The 23,022-nt window shown below is 36.5% G+C and overlaps 3 protein-coding genes across 6 annotated transcripts in view; 1 reads left to right on the plus strand and 2 right to left on the minus strand.

The window, feature by feature from the left end:
- LOC128265040 (allatostatin-A receptor) overlaps window positions 1–15,155 on the minus strand; it is a 94,679-nt gene extending 79,524 nt beyond the window's left edge. For 2 of the 3 annotated variants that reach the window (XM_053000816.1, XM_053000814.1), the window contains exon 1: window positions 13,932–14,349. The gene's annotated coding sequence lies outside the window, so the exon portion shown is untranslated. Of the gene's footprint in view, window positions 1–13,931; window positions 14,350–15,061 lie in introns of those variants that run through there. The other variant, XM_053000817.1, reaches the window with a different exon arrangement.
- Window positions 15,156–16,461: 1,306 nt separating this feature from the next.
- LOC128265039 (nucleolar complex protein 4 homolog B) lies at window positions 16,462–18,346 on the plus strand. Of its 2 annotated transcripts, none has more exons than XM_053000813.1 (4): window positions 16,462–16,686; window positions 16,754–17,447; window positions 17,508–18,040; window positions 18,148–18,346. In XM_053000813.1, the coding sequence occupies exons 1-4, from the start codon at window positions 16,549–16,551 to the stop codon at window positions 18,262–18,264; spliced, it is 1,482 nt and encodes a 493-aa protein (XP_052856773.1). In that variant the 5' UTR covers window positions 16,462–16,548; the 3' UTR covers window positions 18,265–18,346. The 2 variants fall into 2 exon arrangements, with proteins under 2 accessions (XP_052856773.1, XP_052856772.1); XM_053000812.1 differs by having other exon boundaries at window positions 16,751–17,447; window positions 18,148–18,345.
- On the minus strand, window positions 18,286–21,742 carry LOC128265045 (pickpocket protein 28). Its single transcript, XM_053000821.1, has 5 exons — window positions 21,266–21,742; window positions 20,300–20,603; window positions 20,031–20,179; window positions 18,594–19,390; window positions 18,286–18,524 (listed from the first exon to the last, which is right to left on the minus strand). The coding sequence occupies exons 1-5, from the start codon at window positions 21,460–21,462 to the stop codon at window positions 18,286–18,288; spliced, it is 1,686 nt and encodes a 561-aa protein (XP_052856781.1). The 5' UTR covers window positions 21,463–21,742.
- Window positions 21,743–23,022: the final 1,280 nt, after the last annotated feature.

Genomic DNA, 23,022 nt, shown 5'->3' on the forward strand with positions numbered 1-23,022 from the left:
CGATTATTGAAATTTTTAAACTTTGTTAAGAAGTCAATTAGTGATATATCAAATAATACAACATTGGTTATAGGACGCCAAAACAAAGTTCAATAAACTATTTAAATACGTAATAATAATAAATTTAAAGAAATAAAAAAGAATACAGAACATTTAAGATTTAATATAAGTCAAAATAAGTCAAAACATTCATGAATAACAATTATTGGGATTTAAAGCTTTATAAGATTATAAAAGACCAAAACTAAGTTAATAAAAAGCTCAATTAATTCTTTGGCAAAAAACTAGTTTAATAAGTTACTAACCATAAATGAAAAGCAATAAAATGGATAGCAGAGCATTTAAATCTAAATTTCCTAAAATCAGTTTCCTTAGTTTTGAACTCATTTAACAAAACAATACATTTTTGTGGGACAGTTTTCGTGGCAAGTTGTTTGGGAATTTAAGACCCTTTTAAGGGTCTGCTAACGACACAGTCTGGAACAGAGAAAACCTGTCCCAATGATTGATGTCCACGCTTTCGCCCACAACTCTGAATTGGCAAATCAATCCGCTCATCGAACCTAAACCACCCGAAGTAAACAGGAGTTCAGGGGTCACAAGGCAGGGTATCGGATAACCCTTAACCCTTTGCTGGCCAAGAGATTCGGTAAATCTGCATATATAAAGGGATATTTAAGCACAGACACCCACACACACACACACACACACGCACCCGGACGAACCCGCATACATTGACAGAGCCATAATTTATTGCTTCGTTTAATTTTTGACATTCGAAGGGAATGGAAAGTGGGTCGGCCAACAGTGCGTATGCTTGATGTGGCCACCCATTCGGCCCCTCGGCCTTCAACAACTGTTGCCGCCTTCTGGGCGTTGGCCACATAAATTTGTGTTTTCTACCCACTTTACCCTCCTCTCCCCTTTTTTTTTTACCAACTCCTTTTCTCGAATCGCCCCAAAGGCCAGCTGTAAGCTGTAAACTGTTTAAACTTTTGCTTTTTATATGCCAAAAAACTTGGCGAGTATATGAAACCGGCATAAAAAATAAACACAAATGAAAGGCGCTACCAAGTTTTGACAACTTTATGAAAATTGCATTAAGCATACATACTATATGGTCGGTTGGGTATCCGGAATAGAGAAAGTGTCACTTAAAGCCGGAACGGGTTCATTAAGGCTTATGGCCCGGCAGAATGGCAAACATATATATGTGTATATAGTACAGCGAGGGAGCCTTGATTCATTTTAAATGTGAACACAAGGATAATGCAAAATAGGGGAGGCCCATAAATGTTTGCCTGCCTGCGTAGGTGTCTATATCCATATATCACCCATATATCTCCTATCCTCGCTATGTACGTGTCTCTATGTGCTGTACTTGCTTATCTCTTACTTAGGCTTACAATGGCTGCTGGGGCTACAAAAAAAGGAGTACATAAAGTTGGGTTGGGGGTGGGAAAAGTGGGCAGAGTGACACCATGACACTTGCCTACTGAAGCCCAATAAAAATGTTGAAGAGCTTGCACTCTAAAACAAAGAAATAGGTCTTCAATTAAGATTTTTGGAAAAGATTTTTGCTAACAAATATTGGCTTTTATTTTGAGTACATTTTTAACCTTTTTTTTACATTTCTACAAATTGGTAAACCACAATACAATCCACCTCCTAAATTTTGTGATTTAATTATCTATGCATCTGTATTTAACCCTGTATGTTTAAGTCTTTGATCCATTGTCCAGTTGATTTTTTTCAATTTTTTAATGGCTTGCCGAAATTAAGACTTGGACAAAAGTATAACACTGGGATACCTACAAATATTTATTGTTATTTTGCTTTAAAATTGCTTGTTTTGACTAATTAATATATGGATTTTTAAAACTTTCAAATTCTGCAATACCAAAATCTAACGATATACATATTTTTCTAACCGGAGCCCATTATAAACGTGGTCATTAATTAAGGTTTCATTAATGGTTTCATTTATAATAAAAAAAATTAATATTTCAATTTAGGTATATGAAATTGTGTTCTGGCAAAAACCTTTGATTTATCGATCAAATTAGTTATTAGGTAACCCTTACCATTATTATGGTCAGCAAATTCGCAAAATCAGGCCTTTGGCTAGATTTATGGCTGTGTGGGGAATCCAATCGAGACGCCGGCCATTTGTCTTTTCATCAAATAGTATCAATCCAGTGGCGATCGATAGGCCGTGATTAATCGATAGCATCGGGGGGCGCTGCCGACGAGGGGGCGTGCCAACTTGTTGGCTTATGCAATTCCATTTCTCATTGTGCAAGGACTTCGGCGGCGACAAGGACGAAATGCTATTTGCCACAAATCGACAGCTGGCTATCTCATGCTACCCGATTTCTCCTTCTTGGCGACAGATATCAGTCAAAAGCCGAGGCCATATTGACACGTACAATACATTAGCATCGGTTATTGTCTTAGCGGAAGTCCTGCACTTGGAAAAACAAAGTCAAGAAACTATGGAGATTTCTCACCTGCCCTATTTAACAAAAGTAGCGATAGACACTAAATGTGTAGTGTTATATATCGAAACGATACTTTGTTTTTTTTTTGGTTGTGCTCACACTAATAATATTAATAGATGTAAATGTATTTCAAATAGATATAATGCTTAATTATTCTATATAAATAAAACAAAACTATCGATAATCATATGTATGCAGTGTTATATATCGCTACGATATAAAGTATCGATTTGTTGTTGCACTTAAATTTTAAATAATATTCAATGTTAAAATAAGGCTAAATAGAAGGGATTTTATTGCAAAAACATCCTTTTAGGTAGGCACATTTTTCCCAGTGTTTGCACAAGTATCAGCCTTGAATGGCGCGTTTTTGCGAATGGGTCCGGGCGCTGAGATAAAGCTCGTTTACCGTTACCGTTTTTCGGTGTCTTTATCTAGTTATTTATCGGATGGGGGGACTAACATTTAGCCAGCACGTTTGGCGCCTCAACGCTTCTCAATACCGCACAGCCTTTGCCACATTTGATTTGTTTCGCATGGATGGCAAATCCGCGTGGGTGACGATTTGTATACATATGTGTATCTGTATATGTATGAGCGCTTGGGTGATTTTCAGTGGGCCGCAGGCCATATAGATTGATCTGTTTGCCTATAGGTAACACACGCGGCAAACAAACAGGACACAAAAGTATTTCGCTGTTTGTATTAAGCCCTTTGCAACAAAGGTGCCTGAACAACAACAAAAAAACCGAAACAGAAAATTCCTGATGAATCCTTCAGGTTTTCGTGTCCACTCAATGACAACGGCAGAGAAGGCAAAGAAACCCAAGAAAAAAATCTATTTAAATGTTTAGCCGCTAGGCTTGGACTCGATTGAAAAAAAAATGTGCCAAACCAAAAATAAGAACAAAAAAATTCAACCCGAAAAGTTCGAAAGCGCTTAGATCAAAGTTTAATCGACCCTACCAAATCCCGAAAAAAAAACTAAGTGAAAGGAAATTGAATGAATTGGAGTGTGCGACGGGATAACAAGTGATAGAATTCGCCTCAATTGAGTTCATTTATTTGATGGACAAGTTGGTAAGTTGTTAAACAGGAGAGTACTCCAGTGATTAGAAAGGGATTGCAGATCAAAGACAAGAAAATCACTTTCTTTTAAATGCCTCAACAAATACTTAATATTTTAATTTTTTATTTAATGTTATTGCTTTGCTAAATTTTGTTCATTGTTAATATTTTTACTATAATCTCAATCTAATTAAAATGAGTAGTAAATTATCTAGATATTTCAATAACAGAATAAGTATAATTTGTTTCCCATCTTCTGATTGGATTTTTACATCAATGCCAATAACTTTTTTCTGTTTCGTAATTCATTAATCTTCTTTCATCTCCGTTTTTCACCTTTCAAGCATTTGATACAATTTAAATATATTATTTTACAGAAACTTGTTCCATTTTATAGAAACTAGTTGATAGATTCAAATCGGCTTTGAGTATTGAATTCCATTCATTGGCTGTCACTTTGAATATTTGCCAGGCGAAGAAATCCCCAGAGAAGAATCCTTTTCAGCGGGTCCATCAAAGGACGCAAAGCAACAGCCAGAGAACTGGAGAAATTGAGAAATGGGGAATAGGAGAATTGGAGAATTGGAGGCTAAGACGGGGGCAGACAAGTTGTCAGCTGTCTGAAGGTAGAACTTGAAATTTGCTTCAATTAATTTAACGCAGAATAAAATACGAGTGAGCGGTAGTGGGTTGTGGGGGAGTGGCAATGGTTTGGAAGCCGAAGAAAGCGAAAGCAAAAGTGAAAGTCCTTGTCGTCCATGTCGTTGATGTCCTGCTATGACGCTTCACTTACAACAGCGTAAGCAAATATTTAATTTGTGTGAATGACCACATCCGTTGTCGTTGGCAGTCCCGTAATACACTGATAAAAATGGGCCATCTATGTATAGTACATAACCGTTCAATTACATTTTGTAACATAGAAATAAAAGAGAATTTTTACAACGCTTTACAAAATTTTAACTCAATTTAATAAACTTAAATTTTGCACATATAAATTTACATAAATTTTATATATATATTTTTATATTATTTTAAACTAAAACTATTTTCTTAAAAATAGAAAATAAAGATAAGTTGGACATTTTTTTTAATGATAACTCATATTAATATACAATTTTAACAGCTTGAAAAATATTTCTCTTTGAAGAGCCGAAAACGTTTCTATTTGTTTGCCCCACTAAAATATTTTTAAATATTATTTTAAAGTTCTTATATTTTTCCAACCAAATTTCTAGTTATACTCCAATTCGCTCAGTGCATTTGTTTACCGTTACGTCCTCAATGGTCAACACATGCGGGCCGGAAGGTCAGGCCCCCGAAAATGAATGAAATGGCCGTTTGGCATGACAAAAAAAATGAAAACGACACGCAAAACCCTCCAAATGAATGAATGTGAGGAAAGTTGGAGCCCGGAAAAATCGGAGGGAAAATTATAGGGGGAAAGTTACGGGCATTCACATGCCACATTAACTCCAAGCGCCGCCCGGGTTTTTCGTGGACTTTTCCGTTCCGTTCCGTTTCCTTTTCTTTACCTTTGCCCCACTAATGATTTCATTAATAAAATCAAATTAATCTTCTCCATGGGCAAAACTACTTAGTATTTAAGCAGGAGTTATGTTTAACAAGAGGCCGGGCGGGGCGGGGGCGTGGCATTCAACTATTCGCGGTGTTTTCCGCAAAGTGTTTTCGCTGGGGCTTAGCCAAAAATGTATGACCAATTTATATGCAATAAATTGATTGATTATATTTTAGTTAAATTAAATAAAAATGTTTCATTATTCAATGTTGAATAATTTTCTCTACATTTTAATTAAGAATTTTAAGGCACTAGTCCTTAAATACAAAAACAAATTTTAATAAACAGAAAAAAACAAATCTTTGACAATTAACTTGGGTGATAATAAAATTGTAATTAAACAATTTGCTCATTCAAAAAGATTTCCAGATCAAATATATATTTTAGATGCTTACAATTAAATAATGTTCGCATTCAAAAACATTTGCAATTTAAAGCAAGCTGGAGTATATATATTTTGCATGGCAAACATTTTTGCAATTTCCCAGAGTTTTCCCCTTGCGGAACACAAAAATGTAACCGAAATAGCCAAGTTCTTGGTTGTAAGACACACCCACAATCAGGTTGGGGCCAGCCACGCCCCCGCCGCCCCATGCACGACGCATGCATTGTTGACTTCATAATTTAATGCCAGGACCACGCCCACCAACCGAAGGATAGAAGGCGGCTGCTGCTGCTTAGCCCGCTGGCATATTTTCACAATTCTTTTGTTCAGCATTTTCCCCCGCCCCCACTTTTCCTACCCCACTTATGCTGGTTGTTGCTCAAGCAACCAGCAATCCTTTGTGACATTTGACTCGTCACACGCACACCCGCACACCCACACACACCCACACACATGCAGAGAGAAGGACATGTTTGACAGTGACTACTGTAACATGCACATTGCATACTTTTACGGGCGTAAAAGTTTTATTACTTGGGTGGCGCACAAAAATTATAATTTTCGGCAAAAGTTGTAAAACTTTTTAGCCGCAACGGAAAGAGGGAAAACGAAGAAGGACGAACATTGGCAATAAATTTTAATAAGCAAACATGGGGATGCTAAACCTTATCTTGAGTCGTGGTTGATCATGTGTGATGGAGTAGCAATTCGTAGTTGGCTGGCTAAATTAGACTTTATATAAGCCGCACATTCGCAGCACATCAAGTTGAGTATAAAAGTGCTTAAATTAAGTTGTTAAAAATTAGTATGTAGGAGTTTTTCATGATTTTTAAGCGCTCATCAAAAATATGTAAGCTGGCATGTTCTTAATTTAAGTTTCATTTAAAAGAGACTTTAGTTTCTTAAGTTTTAATCAATTTAAATGGTGAATAATATCTAAGACTTAAAAAAAAAAACAAAAAGCAAACAACTCTTTTTCAAAACAAAGAAAATTAAGGGGAAACACTGTAATTTGTTTTCAATGAAAATATTTGTGAAATAAGAAAAGCTCTACTGTTGTCTCTCATAACAAATTCCTCTCTTAAGCCAGGATTTGGTTTCACCTTTCAAAGTTAAGTGAGTAGGAAAACAAAGTTTAATGGAATACCTGATTGAAGCTTAAAAGTGACAAACAATGGTTTTACATTTTTCCCTCACAAAATTAAATTGAAATTTATTTGTTTGGATTAGGAAAAATTGCTTTTAGGTGTCATTTTTCTGAAGATTTTAAAAATGTATTTGCAATACAAAATAGGAGTTTAAATTAATAATATGTTGCACAAAAATATAAGTGTTTTATTTGTTTGAAAAGTGATCGAAAAATACTTTCCAATTCACCTTTAAAGGTTTTAAAAAACGTGTTTTAGCAAAAAACAAAATATAATGGCATTTCAAAGACTCTTTTACGAAACCTTAAAATAAGTAAACCAAACTTTAGAGGTCTTAAAAAGTTCTGTTTATCAGCACTATACTGCAACATTTTCAGTACATGCAGCTGCAGTCATAATAATAGAAGTGGGGCAATGTAAAGTGCACAAAAATATACATTTAAGACATGGGAAAACTTTTGTTTTAATTTATCTTAATCTTAAGTTACCAATAAACAAAATAAGATTAATCAAAATTGTTAATATAATTATAGATTTTTAAGTAAAATTAAAACTGTTAATAATTATATAAAATTAACTTTTCAAAATACTGTAGTAAATAGTTTTCAACAAAATTAAGAAAATAACCATTAATACATGTTCATCTGAACTTTTTATTGGACAAAAATTATTTCTAATATCTGACCTATTTTTAAATTTCAAAGCTTAACACATACTTTTATTTATCAATATTTTTTTATTAATATTTTTAAATTTTATACCTATGATAAATGAGGATTTTTATATGTGCCCCATTTAGTTTAAAGTATTAGCTTCATGAAAATAAAAAAAATGTTGATTGCTATTTCCATAATCTAATAAACTACTATTTTCATGACAGCAGCTGTTTTTGGTGGCAAAAGTTTTGCTTTTAAATCTACTGTGACAACACTGATGGATTTTCCATTTTACGAGCGTGCTTTTTACTAATGCAACTTTCGAGTCCGTCGATTTGTGGAGCAGAATTCGCGCTTGACCTTTCAACCGAAATAAACTGGCCAAGAAAAGCCGCAAAGTTCATTAAGTGCCCAAGTGGCTAACTACACATCATGGACTTCCTGCTGGCCCCCGGAATTTCTCGATGCCTCGACACCATGCCATCGCATGGTGTCACATTTTTGTCGCTGTGTTTTCGGGTTCTCGGGCTTTTAGTTCTCCGGTTTATAGAGTTCTCCGGTTCTCCGGTTCTCCGACCCTCCAGTTAACAGGGATCTCTATCTCTCGACGGACACTGACTGGCCGCAGAAAAATCTTAGAATTCCGGAAATGAATGTGCGCAATTTCGCATTGGGCAAACAGAAAACGGACATGAACAGCCGAGAAGGGGAGCAACTATATTTTCGGGTCCCCAGTGCCGGGAAATTCATGGCCACGGTCGGATGAAAAGTGAGTGGCAAAGCGGCAAGTGGTAAGTAGGAAATGGCAACTGAGTGGCAGCCAGATTGTGTTGAAATTAGAATGAATTGCAGCTAATTGGAATGTGTTGGGATTGAAATGAATTGGACTTACGTATTGAATTTGAATTTGATTCCAGCAGAGAATGCCCAAGATAAAATCCGTCTAATCTTCAATGATTGGTTGCACATGCTTAATTAACAAGTAAAGAAATTTCGTTGGCTTTTTCGAAATATTTTGACTCTTTTGTACTCAATTTACATGAAAACATTATTCTTTTTCATTTGACTATTTTCGAAATAGATTTAGTTTCTGATAATTTTAAAATACAATCAATATTTAACTTAAATAAAATGCATTTAAATTAAAAAAGAACTATATACAACTTTAAAATTAATTCAAGCAATAAAAAAAATTTTTATTAAATAATTATTAATTCAATAGTTAGATATTTATTTCTACTCTTCCATTTTTTTTATCAGTGAGAAATACTCTACTAACGTTAACATTAAAATTTTTAAAAACCCATGACGTTAAAGCAACACACAAAAATAAAATACTCGTTCAATTTTTAAGGGAAATCCGCTGTAAGATATGCAAAAATGTTGGAAAAAAGCCTGGGAATTAAAACGTGCTGCTTGTTATTATATTGCCAAACAAATTCCCATGTAAAAGTAAAGTAAAGACCCGAAATTTGAATTGTAAATATGCATGCAGTGTCGAACTTTCGCTTTCAGCTAGGCGAAATACAATACATGGTATTAGGCTTTAATTACAGCATGTGTGAGATGCGAAACGGTTTGTAATTTATTAATCAATTATTTACGAGTGCGGAGGCACTTTTGGAATCGCACTCGATTAGCATGCAACAGCAATCGCCGAAAGCCACTCAACACCAGAAACACCAAAAACAGTGATGTGTGGAGTGGATGAGGATGAGAACTTCAAAGTAACTCCACGGCCCCTCGAATCCATTTACTTCTTGGAAACAAGAAACTGGCTTTTATCTTGATAACCCTGATGAGCAGCCAAAGCCAAGATGACGCCCGATGTGCCAGCGACAACGCGAATTTAACTTAATTAACTAATTGTGAGGAGGGCAATTTCATTATCGTACCGAAAACCGCCCAGCTTTGCTTCATTTCATATTTCCAGCCAAAGGACCCACCAAACTATTTCCAGGGAATAGCACTTGGCCTTAAAGGGACTGCCAAAAGGCCTTTTCCCAAACTATTTCCCTGGAATTTGTCGTGGGCTAAGTGAACCGCAACGGCAGTCTTCATTATTGCCAAGATAGATGGGTTGACTTTAAGATAACCTGAGGTAATTTAATACTACAACATCTAAAATAAATTTCTGACTATTGAGTTCAACATTTAATTTAAGCATAAATGGGACATATTTAACATCTCAGTTTTATGTTTTTTTAATACATTTGTCGGTACACTTTAAGCTTTTTTTAACATAGCTTTGTAAAAAATTAATTGCTTGATTTTATAGACTTTTTTTAGACTTGTAGGTATTTATTCCTTTAAAAATTTTATGATATTTTGTTCAGATTATTTGTGTTGTGGAAAGTACGATCTTGTGTTTAAAAGAAGGTTCTTATATAACTCCAAAATAAATTTCAGAGGTAAAGCTAAGACATTTCCCGGAAATCCATCGCATTTTTCCAAGCTAATGTGTAGGTAAATATATTTGCCCAATAGCAACCACAATTTCAGCCAATGAATTGAATTTATTCTAAATGAATATTCCATGAAAACCTGTTACCTTGTCTGTTTTTGCACACTCTTAACTTTTGAAGTGGCAACTAATCTGGGTTTAAGTGGCGAATTCAGTCGGCGGAACGACAGTCAACAAGAACGTTTTCGATTTTGATAAATATTTGCATTGAAAACAAATTAAGACGTGCGTTTGTTTTTTGTTTTTGGGTTTTTTCTATTATCATTTCTGCATGGCAGGCAATTCACAAATCATTTGTTTACAAGCCCTCCGCCTTGTTTTCCGCCTTGTTTTCCGCCTTGTTTTCATCTGCTGTTTTTTCGGCTGTTGTCCTTACGCTTAAGTGATGTCAATCAATTAAATTTACACACCAGGAAAATGGGAAGACAAAAAAATACAGGAGGCTGGGAAACCCCAGTGGCAGCGCTTTATACATTTTTCATGATACTCGCGTGTGTCTCTCTGTTGCTTTTCCGCATTTTCCCCCTCGACTTTCCCCCTGCCAGAAAAGCTATGGCTGAAATTTGTAAACGTGTTATCTTGTTTTGCTCCTGTCCTTTTGGTCTCTGTGTGTGTGTAAAGTAAGCTTATGAGTGGTTAGATGGGCGGCAAAGTGTGTGGAAAAGTGGGCGAGGCAGCAGGCTAAGCTGCAGAAAAAAAATAAAAAAAACGGAGAAAACTGGGAGACCGAGCGACACAACACAATAACATTTGCATTTGGCTGAGGTGTAATTCCTAAGCTTTATGGCAAGCATTATTATAACTGCCGGAATTGCTGCATTTCATTTAGTCGACTTTTAAGAGCAAATGAAACCAGCTAAATGTTTATGGCTCAACTGATTAGTCGGCAAAAACAATGGGTCTTTTCCGAGTACTCTAGCAATTCGTTGCTGCCAATTGGTATTTAAAAATCTAATAAATTCTCCTGGGATATAATCCAAACGTAATTTTGTAAACAATTTCGAATCTGTATGTTAAAATTCTGAATTTTATTTATTTAAATTATAATAACTGTTTAAATAAGCTTACAAGACTAATAACAAAATATTAATGAAAAAATGTCTTGTGAAATGACTTATCAGATTTTACAAAAGATACCCTTTATTTAAAAACTTTATACAAAGTTATAAAAGTTTCTTTTTAAGTTATTTTTACGCACTTTTTTAATAATTTTTTGTTCTAATAATAAAATGGCTAATTTATATTCATTTAATTCAAGTAAGACATTTAAGTCTGAGTGAAATTATTTTAAATTAATGTGATTGTTACATTTCCTTTCAAGATAAATTATAGCTAAAGCTTAAAAGCGATTCCACACTGATAAAAAAACGTAGTAAATATTCTTCGGTTTCATTTTCATCCATTGCGCTTTTTAAGTTAACCTTGCAATTTAATATGCATTGTATTTAATGATTTATGATTTAATATTTAATTTAAATAAAATATAACATATGGATTTCAATAGTATGATGAATTTTATCAGTGCAGTAATTTATTTACAATGTTCACTGCACATTGCTTTCTGACATGCGTGAAATATCTTCTTAACATTGTTCAATGGTTCTTAATTCCCAAAAACTGGTCCCCATTTCACCTTTAACGTTCCAATTTGCAAATTGTCCTCGGCCGAGACTGAAACTGTGGCTGCTTCTATCTGGCGAATTGCACCTCAAACGTAACATCATTTCGAAATATTTGCCCGCAGAGAGGGACCATTTGCGAGTGGAGATATGAGAGTCCGACTTTATGAACCCGGCTTTAATTCGGAGCAAAAGGAAAAGGGGGCCCATTGTGGTGGTCAAAACCTTCGAGTCAAGTGCTTATCAGTTCAGGGGCGGTGCAGAACAGGGGGGTTGAAAGGGGGAAAAGGGGGAAAAGGGCTTGAAAACATCTTGACTGACTGCACTTTATGGTTCATTTTGCATGCCTCAGATGAGTTGAGGTCTGGACCCCTTGAAAAAAAGGGAAAATGTCCAAAGGTTTCAGTTACATCTATCCCAGCTTTTCCCCCCACTTTTCCACCCACTTTTCCTTGGCTTTTCTTGTCACTATGCGTTTTGGTATTTTTACTGCTGCGTTCCCATTTGCGAGACAGAGAATTTTGAGTTGCTTTTTCATTTTTAATGCCACATCTTGGTCTCTTGGACAATGTTTGCTGGGCGAAAAGAGGGTTTGCAGCGGTTTGAGGGTGGATATGCAGGACTTCAGGACTTGTGTGCCTTGTCCTTGCCTGCAGCGTTAAATTCTTGTTAAAATATTATGGCAAACTTTTTGTGCCATTCTTTTGCGCTTTAAAAAGAATTCAGCCTAAAAAATCTCTTCGTCTAGGCCTCTTGGATTTGTTTAGGGTTGCCAAGGTCCTTTAGGAAATGGAAAGGGGCCGAACATACCTTGAAATTACCCAAAACCGTAAAAAACTATTTTTTTTTATTGTATAAAGAAAATATAAAATAAAAAACGAGAAAATATTTTTCTTAAAAGTATCTTATCACCGCTGAATTTAAGAACTAATTTTTACAAATCTAAAACAAAATCATTTGGGTGTTTTTTTTTTAATTCTGATGGGAGGTTTTCTTCAAAGTTTGTTAGCGTTTCTAAATTTGAAACAAAAAACATGCAACAAAAAAATAAATATTTTAAAATTTTGAAAAGTTTTATATTACCTAAGACTCTTCTTCCTTATTTGTATTATTTTTGTATGTAGATTTAATTATCCTTTTTTAGATTCCAAGGGACACGGTTTCGAGATAAATTAAGTGTTATTTGAAAATTATTTGTTGATTATATTCCGGTTTTAAAACCCAGATTCCCGCATTTTATACAAATGTTTCAGAGAGTGTTGCAATTATGACAAATGCTTAAGGTCAGAACCATCGAAATTTGACAATTGAAGGTCGCAATTATTTCAGTTGATTTCGCCCGAATTGACGCCTCCGCCGTTTGCTTTGAGTGAGGTCCTTAGCCAAACACTTAATGGCCCACAATACCCCCACCCCCTTCCCCCAAAACCCACGAGATTCACGGCCATGTCGCACCTAATTAGGCCAATTAAATTTAGCTGCAAATTACACACATTAAATGTGTAAATTGGGCGGTCAGCTAAAATTGAAATTAAATGCATGTCGCATGTGGCATGTGGCGCATCGCGTGTTAAAGCCAGATATCACCTGGATTTTGATTTTGATTTGGATTTGGTTTCGGATTAAGCGGATGCACTAAGCCACACCCTCAGCAAAAGGGATATCTGGTTCGTGGGTTAAGTGGCGAGTGCAACTTTGTCACGGAAAGCAATTGAATTAAAATTAACTGCAGGGGATTTTCCAGTGTCAAGCTAATAAAGCTGAATTTGCATATTCTATTCCACGCATTTCACAATTGTGCATTTTTTAATTACATCAAATAAAGTTAAGCATTGAACATGTTATTAACTTAAACTATAGTTAAGTAAATTGTTATTTTTTTCAAACTCAAAAATCACTTGCAAAGCATAGGGTTTATTATGATTTTGAATATTTATTATACATTTTTTTCAGGCATTTTAAAATTATGTATTTTTTTAATTACATTTCAACTTAAACTTTAGTTGAGAGGCTTTTTGTTTTTGTTTTTTTTACTGAAAAATCAGTTTAACATGTCTCTGAATTCTGTTTTGCCCACATTCTTTTTAACGTTTTTCGGTTTTTTTTTTTTAATTTTACAGAACTCTCAAAACGGATTTAACATTTTTTAGAATTTCGCAAAAAAGTAATGAAAAACACAAACAAAAATTCTAAAAATGAAACCCTTTCATTGGCAACATTTTTCTGCACAGCTGCAATGTCTTCAATGATTGTCTTCTTGTGAATCCCACGTGTCACTTTCACCTGTCCCTTTGAATTCTTTTAAGTTTCATTAATTATGGGCCGTAAACAAAAGTCGCTTGGTGAATTTAAACCCACTCCGGATGTGGATGTTCATTGGTAGGAAAAGTGCGTAAATCCCTAGGCCAATTAAACGTTCCTTGTACGGGAAAAATCCCCAATTTGCAGACTGGTTTTAATTCAATTACCGGCTTCTTGACTCAATTTCCGCCACCAGAAGCTTTCACTCACCTGATTTGATTTCTTAGAGTCGCTGGACAGTGGAAAACTTAAAAAAAAAATGGAACGAGAAACTGGAACAAAACTTTGGAAAAAATTTGGCACGAAATAACAATTTTTCAAACGTATTCCCTTTCGCTTTCACTTTAAATCTGTTTTAAAAATTAGTTTTTCCTCTAGTTGGTTTATATTGATGCGATGAATTGTTTTTTTTCCGTGAGACACATTAAAAAATAAAGAAAAATTGTTAACTGTATTAGACACTTTGGAAAAAGTACCAATTTCGAACTGAAATTGGTTCGGATTGAAATGGTTTCTTGGTTTCAGCCCGAGCTTGGTCCTAATTTTTGGTCCGCCACACAACCGTCGGTCAGGACATTCGCCAGCGAACTACGCGCCATCCAAAGCGAAACAGTCGCCAAGTGGGCACAAACCAAAACACACGGCCGAGCCGAAGGATTTGAAGGATCCGAAGGATGCGCCTCGACTCGAGCGATTTGCCGTCTGCGAAAAGCACTCAAAATATTCCTAAGACATTTGACTAAATGCTGCAAAATGTATTTGTTTTATTAACAATAAAATTATTCAACCGTAAGAGACATAGACATAAATACATTTTTTGTAATTTTCTAATTAGGAAAATCGCTCAAAATATGACTAAAATATTTGACCAAATGCTGCAGAATGTATTTGCTTCATTAAAAAATAATATTATTTAATTGCAAACAAAAAACGTTATACACAAATGTATTTTCTTAGTTTTCTAATCAAGAAAAACACTTAAAACGTTACAGAAACATTTAAGTAAATGCTGCAAACTGTATTTGTTTCATTTAAAATAACATTATTTGACCGCAAACAAATAATGTTATATACAAATATATTTTTACAGTTTCTAATTAAGAGAAGCACTCAAAATATTACTGAAACATTTGACTAAATGCTGCAAAATTGATTTGTTTCATTTAAAAATATATTTTTCACCCCAAAACGAAAAACGTTTTACACAAATAAATTGTTGTAATTTTCATTTAGTATTAAAAAAAAACACTCAAAATATTACTAAAACAAGATTTTATTATTTAAATATTATAAATTAAATATTACTATCAACAAACGCACAAAAAACTGTTTTTTCTTACCTATATAAATAATAAAAATAGATATTAATGCTTTAAATTGGCGATTTTCTTTAAACTATATGCGTTAAATATTTAAAGCGCAACATTTATTATTATAGACTTGAATTGGTGGGCAGAACATTTCAAACTGTTCTGGTTTTTTAAATTGGAAAATTTCAAAGCTGGCTTGATAAGCTTTTTTTATGACGACTTCTAATCTACCATAGACTGCAAATAAAATAATGGAATGAAAATGACTTGTTACATATATTGTCTTAAATATTTTTTAACATCACATAAAAAATTGTCACATCATTAACAAATTTTTCAATGTTATTATACAATAAATTAAGAAAAACCTATTTGTATTTAATTTGGTTGAATAAATTTAAAAAAAAATTATCTTGACTGCTTTGAATATTAGCTTTGTCTCTTTAATTATTTTCAGTTCACTTTACACAAATGCCACAATTCCCTTTAAATATTTTCTTATCGGTAGCGAAAAGAGCGCAACAGGCGCGCATGCAAATTCCCAAAGGGAATACAAATATTTGTAAACAAAGCAAAATTGAGCGCAGAAGCAGAAAACCCGAACTCAAAGTATGCTGGATGGTTGAGGATGAGTGAAGTCTCAATTTGAGTGACATTTTTTATGAATGAAATCGAAAGTGGCCATAGAGATTTAAAATGTTTGTTATTTTATGACATCAGCTAGTGTTCGATTTTTCTTACTGTAGCTTTATTAAAAAATAAACAAAACAAATTAATAGTAAATTTATTACAATTTAGATCAGGAAATTCAAAATTTGCCGCGGCAGAGATGACACTTTTTGAAATAGCAGTCTAGGCGACTTATCGGTTAGTCCGCTCTAATAATGTGACCTTAGCAAGGGCGGTAAAAAATACCAAGCCTACAATTTCAAATAATTTAAAACCTTATAGAAGTGGGTTTCACTTAAAAACTCAAAAAAATTTAATTAATATATAATTAATAACTTGTTTTGCGTAGAACATACTATTTGGTTGAATATCAAATAATATATATAAATATATAATACAATATCTATATATATGTAAATATATAATTTATTAATATAATTTAATTTAAGTTTAGTAATTAATTTTCTCATTATTAATATTTAACAAAATTATTTTTAAGGCATGTATATACATTATTATATATTATTAGTATTCTAGCATTCAAGGTTATACCATTTTCCAAATTAGTCGAAAACCAAATCTTTTGATGTATCGTTGTTTAATTAAATATTGTTTGAATTGTTTTATTTAAAAATATTTTGTTGTAACATTTGTATTCCGAATTGCGATAAAATTAAATGTTGAACTACCATTAACATACGGAGTGCGATAGTTCTAGCAGATGGCAATGCCTGAAACACCATTTCCCATTGATCTGGCAACTCCCCCAGAGCACGCCGCATGTTTTCGTTTAGTTTTTGTTTTGCTTTGCCATTGAACTATTTTAAACCACTTTTTAAGGCTTACAAATGAAGAGATTGGCTGGAAAACAAGACGAGGACATGGGCGAGCCTTTGGCCAAAATGCGACTACAGTCCAAGGCGAATTCCCTGCTCAATGCCAAAAATGTGGACACCAAAGCGCTTGAGGGATTCGTTCGACTATTGGTAAGTCGCTAATTTATTAAATAACTGACAAAATATGGCTTAACTTTAACTTATTATGCCAAAGAAGGATAGCCCTGAAAATGGTGTGCCAGCTGGCGAAATAATGAGTGTGCTGGAGGTGATATTCAAGAACCTGCTGAAGCGCAGTGAAAAAAGTACCCCGGCAGTTCACAAATTGTACGAGGAAACTTGGGTGCTCCTCAGGCAAAATCTTCTTGTGGATTCCGAGTGCTCCGTGGCTGTAAAAGTATGCATGCAACTGATCAAAGTGGAGGCCAAGTATCCCCTGGCACCGAAAAAAGGTTGGCCCACGCACAGAATTCGGGAAATACTGGAAACCCTCTTAAATGCCGATGAGACACCCACCAATGCGCTGACAAACTACAGCAAATACTGCAAAAATCTCGATGTCTTGGAGGTCACGCTCAAGCAAGTACTGAAGCTAGTGCCCAAGGAGGACTTCAAGGACATTCCCGTGAGGGCCATGAACTTTCTTTCGATTGTAAACCTTCTGGATCTGGGAAAAACAGTGCTTAGCACGGCGGATTATCATGTAGAAAGCGCCAAATCGCAGACTTTTGACCTCGAACCAAATAAGACAAGATTGAACGATCTCTGGTTGGCCATAATGAACAAAAGCAGCGAAGTGGACGAGAAGCTGCACCGCCAATTGCTGGTGGTTCTGCTGGAACGCATTATCAACCACCTAAACGATCCCATACAGTTAACCGACTTTCTCATGGACTCACTGCATCAGTTTGGTGGGTACTTGCCTTTGGGTAAAATAAATTTTACAATGCAATGATAAACCTCTCTTTCAGATGGCCCCATTGCATTGCTGGCCCTGCAGGGCATCTTCACGCTCATGCAAAAGCAGAACATCACCTATCCGGATGTGTACGAGAAGCTGTACAACATGTTCTATCCGCGCATGTTCTACAACAAGTACAAGGCTCGCCTCTTTTACTTGGCCGACATCTTCCTCACCTCCACCCATTTGCCGGAGAACCTAGTGGCGGCATTTGTGAAGCGCCTCGCGCGCTTGGCCCTGCAATCGCCCACCGAAGATGCCGTCATCATGATCCGCTTCGTTTGCAATCTGTTGTTAAGGCACACGGGCCTCCAGAAGCTGATACGCGCCAGTCATGCGTCGGTTGACGAAGTCAGCGATCCCTACAACGAAACCGAAACGGATCCCGTCAAATCGGGAGCCATCAATAGCTCGCTGTGGGAGATCACGCTGCTGCAGAAGCACGCTGTTCCGGAAGTGGCCAATGCGGCCCGGTTCATCAACTCCTCGCTGCCCGTCATGGAGTTCGATTTGGCACCGCTTCTGGACAGGAAAGAGTGCAATGTAAGCTTGTTCTTTTAAAGAAACTCTTTATTAATGGGAAAAAGATGGTTATCCATTTGTACTTTATGGAAATACTCTTGCTTTATAATAATTTTGTTTGCCTCCAGGTTTTCGACGACGAATTGCAATCGAAGGCCAAGCAGTTTGCCCTGAACTACGAGCGTCCCGCCAATTTGGCCCTGCCCAAACACGAGTTCGTCACCAAATACTGGGAGCTCATCTAGATTAGTGTTATTATGCTAAGTTTAAGCAGGATTAAAGTGCTGCCTGTGCGGCTGCTGATGATGGGCCAGTTCGGCCTGAAACCAATTGGCCGGTGAAATGTATCTGATTTGTACCTTCTTTGGGTTCACATCCTGTTGCTGGCCGAGTTGCCGCATCTCCGAGCAAGTGCGACAGGGACGTATGAGGGCAAAGTACACGCACTCGGCAATGGAGAGGAAGCTGAAGCCCAGGAACAGGCCCATGAGTCCGCCAACGCAAGCTGCAAGAGGGGTTCAAGTTTCAAGTTAAACTCATAGGTAAGTTTTTAAGTAAGTAGACCTTGACTCACACAAAAAATCGGAGAAGCCAATGAACTCGGTCTGCTTGTGGGCCCTGAAAGTGGGATCCATGAAGTACATATTGACCACGGCCACGCTGCGCTCCACATACGAGTCGGTGAAGTTCCAGCCGAAGTGCAATGGCATTCGCGATATCCGCGTGGAGTAGGCGATGCCACTGAAGGTGAGATCGAAGCACGAGGGCAGGCACTCCTCCAGACACGACTCCATGGCCACAATGGTCCTGAACCGGATGAGCTCCACACAGTCCCGCTGGCGCAGCGAGCAGACGGTGTCGTTGCGGTTCAATCGCGGCATGTAGAAGGCCACGCAGCCGCAGTGGCGTATTAGCCAGCCCGACAGGCACTCGGCCACGCAGTTTCTCTGAGTGTAGTGGGCAAACCAGCGCAGTTTCAGCTCGTTGCGGAACAAACACCGCCTGCTCTGTCGCTGCACATGGCGCAGATGCTTCTCGGTCAGGATTTTGGCCGGATCTATGCGCAGTTTGGTCTCCATTCCGGGCGCCAACAGCACGCCGGTCTCGCGCACATTGGGCGACTCATTGGGACTGTGCAGGGCGACCTTGAAGCCAACGCTGCTGGACGAGGAGCAGTAGTAGGCATCCGCCTGCACGTCCAGCGTGAGCGACAGCCCCAGCGATTCGCCAGTGCCCTGGGCTCGTCGTGGGTGCAGCGGACTGTCCGCATCCTGCTGCTGGGAGCCCCGCTTGCGATAGCCCGATTCCGCGTGCCAGTTGACCGATTGGAAGCCCGCGGGCAGGCTAATGTTGCGATGCGAATAGGGAACGCTTCCAACGAAAAGGTAAGCGAAATATTAAATATCGAGTATAAAAAAGCGCAAAAAGTATGTAAAAGGCAGAAGGAAATTTGTATATTCTTGATAAGCTGAGAGATTTGGGCTTTCACATGCAGATTCTAGATATGCCTACGCAACTAACGTTTATTTCAAAAGTTGGCCACTCCCACTTTTACGCCCACAAATTGCGAATTCCTGGCATGTCATTCTGAGACATGGTAGACACTGGGCGTTGTGCGGTATAGTTTCATTCGCTCAATATCTATCCAAACATTCAATATTTTCCAAATCGAACGATTATTTTAGATGCTATCGGAAGTTGTTATTTGTAATTTGTAAGGATGAAATTATAAAATATATATATATTGGAGGCTTAAAGACAAGGCTTTAGGTTGTGCTGTTAAATAAAGCTTTTAACATGTCTTCAACCAAATTTTAAAAGTTTTTTTTAGGGTTTCACAATTGGTTAAATTGTATACCGACAACTTGTCTTACTTTTTTAGGAAAGGTTCCAACCGAAAGCTGTGCTTTGCGAACCGCAATTTCAAAAGCTTCTTCCAAGGGTTTCGAAAGAAATAAGATATTGAAAATCCCCTATCCCAAACCTAAAAGATAAAATAATGTTTCCAAACCTTTTTCGGTACATAAACCTTGGATGCAGCATATTAAAAACACAACATAGACCTTCATCGGTCACAATTGGGTGGAACAAACGCCCACATTCGTAATCATCGGCGCCAAATCGGCAGTTAATCACCATTGACTTGCAGGGCTGTGAAATCTGTTATTGAAAACAAACAATTAATAAATTAAGCTAGTTTATATTGAGATTCCTATTCAATGACTATGGAAGTATAAGTATCGTATATAAAACCCAAAGCGAATTTGAAACATTACTCACATTGATTATAAACTCCTCCCAGTTGCAAGCATTTCCGTTGACCATTTCGACATCCACCTTGCGACGACAGAGCAACTGCAGCATTGCAAGCTCCGCGGAATCGTTGGCCAAGAGTTGGACCCTTTTGGCCAGAGCCTGGTTTAAATTGCAGATGGTGACCGCCGGAAAGGGCTCGTTGGTAATGGAAGTTAGCTCTGGATCGATGCCCACTATCACCGGCGTGGTGTTCCACTTATCGAAGGCGTCCTGTATCAGGTAAATGGCGAAGGAGAGCACCGCCAACAGGGCTATGCCGAAAAACAGCCTTTGAATGAAAGTTATCATTAAGTTATGCTTAAATCAGAGTGATTAATTAATAAAAAATAAAATGTAATATAAAGTATTGTATTTAATTAGCGCTGTAAATAGTAAATTAGCATTTAAAATGTACGTTATAATATGTACGTCATACATAATACCTACTAAACAGCTGTATTATATTTTAACAACAAAATTTCACGTAGATTTACTGCTGTCATGAATATAGAAACTGGCCAGCAGCTTAAAATAGTTTATGAAAGTTACAATCAAAACTAGTTTTGAAGCAACTTTTGAAGTTTTTTTTTTACAAATACTAAACATTAGGATTTTTGCTTATTTTCTTTAATTTGTTGAAAATTATTTTCTACATTAAATTGAAATGTGTAGGTGTTTTAAAACCTTAAAATTAGTTTTTAAATATAATTAGCTTAAGTAATATTAACATGTAGTTTATTAGGTTTATAAAACTAAAAACTGATGAGATTTTTAATTAATTGAATTTATTAATCCCTTTCTTAAACAGTTTTCCCCTTTTAGCTATCAATGTTTCAATAGATTTAAAATAAAGTGAGCTAAAGTAATATAAAAAGGTTTCTAAGGCTTATAAACTAAAAAATATATGAGACTTGTAATCAATTGATTTTACTAATAGTTTTCCCCTCTTACCTATCAATGTTCCGCAGTTTGCTGTTGTTGATATACTTCAATCCATGAATTGTGGTACTGCGACAGAACTCATCCGTGTTTCTGGACAGGATTCGCCTCCAAGTGGCCAGCGAAATGCAGTGATTTGTTGGCTGCGGCTTCGGTCGATTTTGTTGGCTCCAAAACAGAGCGTGTCGGCGTTTACGTGGCACTCGCATCTTCGGCTGAAACCGCACTAAATTCCAACCAGAACTACTTATGTTTATCCAAAGCCATTTCCAATTTGCAAATTAAATAATTTGTTTGTTTAATGTCACCTACTTCACTGCTTAGACAATTTCCATCTGAATTGTTGTGGTTTTTGAGCTTTGCATTTAAATTGAATGAACGTTCACATAGAGTTAAGTTAGGGTAATTTAAGTTTAGGTAATTGATTCTTTTTAGTGGTTATTTTAAATATTTATTTGAACTTCTTATTTGATTTTAGTAGTAGTTTAAAAAATATAAATTTATACAATTTAAGTCTGTCTTTTTCTGTTGTACAATTACTCATGACAGAATCTCAAATGGCTAAGCCTGCATAAAAAATATTGAAATATGTGAGTTAAATAGCACTTTTGCGTACCCATAATTTTATTTTGTAATGCAAAGTTTAAGTGCATTTTATTTTTATTTAAAAATTTTTTTTGGATTTTTTTAAATATATTTAATAATTAATTAGGGATTAATAACAAAATAAGTTATAAATTCTGGAAATAAGTATTTGTTCTTTTCAAAAGCTTGTAATGATGATGATTTCAATGATTTCTGATTCTGAATGTTGTAAGTTAACGTATAACATTTAAATCAGAAAAAGACACACTTTTAATTTTTTGTATTGAATAAAAATTCACAAAAAATTGTATGCTCTTGTTAAAAAATAATCTAAACTTTTTCTCACCTTTTCGAATGGTTGGCAACCGACTTTAAATACCGAAACCCCCATCGATGCCTTTAATTAGAGGATTGCAAGGATGCAAAGGAATGCCTCATTAGCAGAATCAGAAACGAAGACCTCAACCGAAACAGGAACCCAAGTGAAATCCCGGTCAAAAAGTGGAGTTCAAGTTCGAGTCTGGCCAAAGGCTCAAGTTTGCTACAATCAACATGGGTCAAACGCACAAGCGGCGCAGAATGAGATGGCAGGAGGTGCGGGAAAAAGAGATGGCCAGAGGGCCGGAGAAAGAGATGGAGATAGAGAGAGAACCACAGAAAACGACACTTGAACGAAAATCAAATTAAAAGCTTCAATGGCAACAGACTAGAGGACTTTGGATCCTGCTCCTCTTTCTGGACACACCACATGTCACCACATGGCACACCTGCACACACGCACTTTGTAGGAGGATTTGGGCGTCATGGTCCAGTCGACTCGACTCCATTGAAACAAGTTCATAAAACACTTAACCTGACCGAGCTGACCAAATGTCGTCTGGGATTTGAGAGTGGGAATGCGATTGCGAATGCGAATGCCCAACTGAACTGAACTGAACTGAACTGAACCGACCGGGTCTTGTTGACTTGTTAGCAGTTGATGTGCGATGCCCTTTGAACCACCTATCACCTACCACCTACCACCTACCACCTACCACCTACCACCTACCACCTACCACCTACCACCTACCACCTACCACCTACCACCCACCACCCACCAAACCACCGGATGTATCCGCTTCAATGAGTGACCAGGCCGAAAGTTTCCCTTCGTCTGCGACTTGGCCTGCGATTTGGACTCCTCT

Source organism: Drosophila gunungcola, unplaced genomic scaffold, assembly GCF_025200985.1.
Source record: "Drosophila gunungcola strain Sukarami unplaced genomic scaffold, Dgunungcola_SK_2 000090F, whole genome shotgun sequence".
Classification (NCBI taxonomy): domain Eukaryota; kingdom Metazoa; phylum Arthropoda; class Insecta; order Diptera; family Drosophilidae; genus Drosophila; species Drosophila gunungcola.